Raw genomic sequence first — 5,050 nt, 5'->3', positions numbered from 1 at the left:
GGCCGTTTAGAAAAGGGAACATGATTTAATTAAAGTGTTACAAATTGCCGCGACATAATAAAATAAAATATGTTTAATCCAGAAGTGTACTTATTACTAACTTATTAATTCTACGAAATCATCAAAACTTCACCCATAGAAATAGTATGGAACGAGCTCACCAATATTTCTGTCTAAGTTTTGACTCACTTTGAATGTTTGTATTCTTTAATTCAGCTTTTTTGTAATGCAAGGGTTTCAAGAAATATTTCGGTTAAAGGAATAGAAAAATTCATGACAGAGTTGTTGGAGGTTATTATGGTGGCTCCCATAGAGGAATGAGAAAGCCTTGTGGAAAATATTTTACCAGAATAAATCAAAAATCACTAACCAAACTTGCTGGAATTGTTTGTGGAATTTTGGAGGTTAAGCTATAAGAAATTGTTTCCAAATTTGTACTAATTACCATTTCTTTCTCCCTCCGTTTTGCAGGATGTCTGGGAGGAGGCCGAGCGGTATCCGCTGTACTGCCACCTCGGCGACAAGTCGATGTACTTCTTCAGTACGATTTCGAGCGCCAACAACAACAGCTACGAGCTAAATGATGAGACCAAACGACTGATCGACATCCAGCCAGTATTCTGCATGTTCCGCTTCGTGGAGAAGCAGGTGTCCGTCAACAACAAGCTGATCAACAACATCACCAATCTGCTGGGCAAGACCCTGTCGGAGAAAACGCTCAAGAACCCCGAGGTGAACGACTTTCGCACCAAGATGAGCTACCTGTGCGAGGACATCGCCAACAAGCGGGCCACCATGAACCGGATGCAGCGGATAGCCTACCAGTATCCGCCGAAGCTGGTCAGCTGCGAGCACATACCGGAGGTGGTGAAGAAAAGGATGATCAACGGGGGAGATTTTTGTGTGGTGGCCAAGTGTTCGGATATTGCGGTTACGGTGAAGATACCGTGCACGGCAACGCCGAGCGAAGTTATAAAGCGCATTTTAGATAAGAAGCCAATGTTGGCCAACACCCGGAATGAGAACAGCTCGGAGTTCATCCTGAAGGTGTGTGGGCGGGAAGAGTATTTGTTCGGGGATCACCCGATCATCAACTTCCAGTACGTGCAGGACTCGTTGTCTCGGGAGGAGACGCCCACGTTTGTTCCTAAATTGCTGCGCAATGTGGACATCTTCGAAGATAATATTTACGAAATTCCGGAAGATATTACCCAGAGGACAAACAGCACCGGAAGCAGGCAACCGGCGCATACTCTGCGGAAGGTCAAGTACGTTCCCAGCTGGGACACGGAAGGTCCTTTTCAGTGCAAGGTGAAGGAGATCAACGCCCTGAACTGTGACGCGAATCGGAATGTGGAGGTCGGCATCACGCTCGGGCTGTTCCATGGAGGGAAATCTCTTTGCAAACCGATGAAAACGGAACTGGTGGCGCTGAACGGGGGGCGAGCGGTTTGGAATGAAACGATAGTGTTCGATATAGATTTAAAGAATGTTCCTAGGATGGCGCGGTTATGTCTGGTCATTTATGAATTGGTCAGGACGGCGAAGGGTTCCGGAGTGAGAGCTCGGCGCACCAAGGACGGTTTTATGAATCCCATCGCCTGGGTGAATACCATGCTGTACGATTACAAGAGCCAGCTGCGGTCCGGTCCGGTAACATTGTACACGTGGACCTACGCGGAAGATCTGCAATCGGAGGATGTGCTGCATCCGCTGGGAACGGTGGAGCCGAATCCGCGACGGGATGAATGTTCCTCGATAATTTTAAGTTTTCACAGCTACTACAATGAGCACAAGATCGTGGTGTACCCGTCGGAGGAACAGCTGCTGGATCACGCGAGCAAGATGCGGAGGATAAACAGGCATTTGAACCGGGACAGTGCCGAAGAGGTGCGACCCATCAAGGAGATACTGATGCCGTACATGCACAACGATAAACTGAGCGATATGCACGAGCAGGATCGTAATGCGATTTGGGCAAAACGGAGAGAATGCATGATGCTGGAACCGGATGGGCTACCGTGCTTGCTGTACTGCGTGGAGTGGAACGATCGGAATGAGGTGAGTTATTTTTTTTAATTCTGCATGTCTTAACTCATTGAAAGTTGCAATCTATAGTGTATTTCAAACAAAAAAATATTTTTTTAAATTTACAATTTTTGTCTTGTTCAGCTGTCGTATTGAAAACAACAAATTTTATAGTTGAATGAACAAAATAAAATTGTAGAATTCAAAAATAAGTCTGTTTATAACAAAAATGAGCTTCAAAAATATATTTTTTTGATTCAATAAGATGAAATTTCTCTGCGTGCAGGATATTTCTCAGATGTAATCGTAGGATGCCTCTTAAATTATTTTCCGCAATTCTTTCCGGGGTTCCTCTCGGGATTTTCTTAGTAGTTCTTCCTGGGTTTTTTCCCAGAATTGCTTAAAGAGGAATTCCACGGAGTCATGTCAGTCGATCCTGAGCGACCATTTCAAAAATATCTGAAACTTTGCACAGTTTTTCAATTTCATCTAAATCGTCATTTTTCGATATCAAACCTTCATATTCACTCACGACTAACTTTTCAGAAGGGTGTATGCTAAAACAGCTCAAAAATATTGTAAAAGCTGTACAGCAAAAACGGATTTTTCGATTGTTATGAATTTTTCAGCAAAGTTAGATAACTAAATGATGATTCCTTAGAAAATATACACTGTAAAAAAATTATTTTTTTACTTAAAAAAAATATGATTTTTGTCACAAAAACTCAAATATCTCAAAACCCTATCCTTTTACCAACGTTAATTTTTTAGGGGAAATGGCCCTTTATATCAGCTATCTACCATAAAATTTTGGTGATGGTAAACTGATAAACAAAAAAGTTATGACATTTCAAACATTTCACAATTTTTACATTTAGTAACAAAAAAAATTTTTTCTGTGTAAATTATTTTGAGAATTATTTTTTGATGCTGATTTCATTGTAAAGGCTACCGCCTGAATTAAACAAGTTGTTTTCATGATACTTTTATTTGATTATTCATAATTTCTATAGTATCTATTTGAAACTTAGACGCGATCCAGTGTTTTGATCAAAAATATTGAGAGTGTCATACTTTTTATTGTACGTGACTGGTGAAAAAATCCCTTGATAGTGTTGAAAAGCTGTTGATTATAAGAAAAATGGAATTAAACTTATTTTTAAGACAAAAGCTGTATAATAAAAGTTTTATATACGCGTATACGTCTAGTTTATCTTCAAAAAAATACCTCTTAGAGAACAGACTTTATGATCGGAAGAATGCGAGTAACTTCAACAACAACAAATGCATGAGAGTTACCTACCACGTGAAAATCCATCGCCCAGTTCACACTACCCCCACCTGGTGGAAATGTTTCACGAAATACTGCGATGTGCAATATCGTCATCAGAAGGCGCTAGTGTGAAACGTCAAACGCAAAGAAAAATGATGGGCACTCTTCTGGTTATGAAAGCCACAACCAAGATTCAAAATGATCGTTAAAGGCGTGGTCAATGAAAATTTCGTCAGTGTTACGTTTGTTTGTCTGTATACATACCATGACAATGCTCACGAAAAAGCAAAAAAAAAAACTACCGCTATGGATATTAAATAGTAATTTTTTTCTTCAGCCAAGCAAACAACACCAAACTAGTCAGTTAAAACTAATAAGTGATTTTGTTTATTATAATCTAACGAACAACATGAACAGTCGCTTTCTCAAAGGTCTTCAACTCAACTCTCTCTTGTAGACCGTTTGATGAAAAAAAATGATCAAAGGAGTTACGAAATCTCACCGAAAGCACCATAGATAATCTGAAAGAGACTGGTTATGCCCAAATTGAATCCAAATTTACGCATTTGCACGTCCTGCCGTCTAGACTTTGACAAACGAGCCATCTGTATATCATCGGTAAAGCAGGGCGTAGGAAGTTCGAAAACGACAACAACTGAGAAATTGCCAGAAGTGCTAAGTGCAGAGAGTCATGCCACCGTACCATCAGCGACATCAGTTTAAACAATTAATCACGCCCCTTTTCAAAAATGCTTTGATATATACTTCAACATCTATACCCATTTCAATATTTTTAACGTTGCAAAACACGCTTTCAACATTCATTTTGAAGAAGAGGGAAAACACTTGTCCTCAAATGTAACAGCAAATAATGAATAAACGACTAATGCGCGGAGGGCGTGATAAAATCGGAACATTACTGTACATATAATATACATAATACATAATAAAAACAGCTTGTTTTACTCACGCAAGGCCATTAACAATAAAATCAGCATCAAACTGCGATTTCCGGCCGAAATAAAGGCAGGAACAAATCTCATTTTCTTCTTTTGTCACAGCGCTCGTTGACTCGTTAAGGGGGAGGATGATAAATAATAAATGTATTCGATGGAAAAATATCCAAACAATTAGGCAACATAGATAAACTCATCGGATTTATTAAGAAAGTTTCTGTGGAACTCGAATTACACCTTAAATTTGTTGATTTTCTTGAACATTTTATTTGTGCCCCCCTCAAAATGTTGAATTCCGACCAAAATTTTCCGAGGGGGCGGTGACATAAGAGAAAATCGAAATTTGTATTAGCCTAATTTACACTAAAAAAATTATTACTAAATGTGAAAATTGTGAAATGTTTGAATTGTCATAACTTTTTTGTTTATTAGTTTATCATCACCAAATTTTTATGGTAGATTGCTAATACAATGGACCGTTTTCCCTAAAAAAATTGCGTTGGTAAAAAGATAGGGTTTTGAAATATTTGAGTTTTTGTGACAAAAATGATATTTTTTAATGTTAAAAAAGATTTTTTTTCACAGTGTATATTTTCTTAGGAATCACCATTTAGTTATCTAACTTTGCTGAACAATAAAATCAGCATCAAACTGCGATTTCTGACCGAAATAATTTACACAGAAAAAAATATTTACCAAATGTGAAAATTGTGAAATGTTTGAAATGTTATAACTTTTTTGTTTATTAGTTTACCATCACCAAATTTTTATGGTAGATTGCTAATACAATGGA

General features: G+C 38.5%; 1 protein-coding gene across 1 annotated transcript; it reads left to right on the top strand.

Moving 5' to 3' along the window:
• Positions 1-434: 434 nt before the first annotated feature.
• LOC134284656 (phosphatidylinositol 4,5-bisphosphate 3-kinase catalytic subunit beta isoform-like) lies at positions 435-2,061 on the top strand (the record flags this gene model as incomplete). Its single annotated transcript, XM_062843673.1, is given in 1 exon segment — positions 435-2,061. A coding segment is annotated over 1 exon segment (1,533 nt), but the record flags the coding sequence as incomplete, so codon positions are not given.
• Between the last annotated feature and the right edge of the window lie 2,989 nt (positions 2,062-5,050).

This window comes from Aedes albopictus, unplaced genomic scaffold (genome assembly GCF_035046485.1).
Source record: "Aedes albopictus strain Foshan unplaced genomic scaffold, AalbF5 HiC_scaffold_438, whole genome shotgun sequence".
NCBI classification, from domain to species: Eukaryota; Metazoa; Arthropoda; class Insecta; order Diptera; family Culicidae; genus Aedes; species Aedes albopictus.
This window is presented reverse-complemented; position numbering and strand designations above follow the sequence as displayed.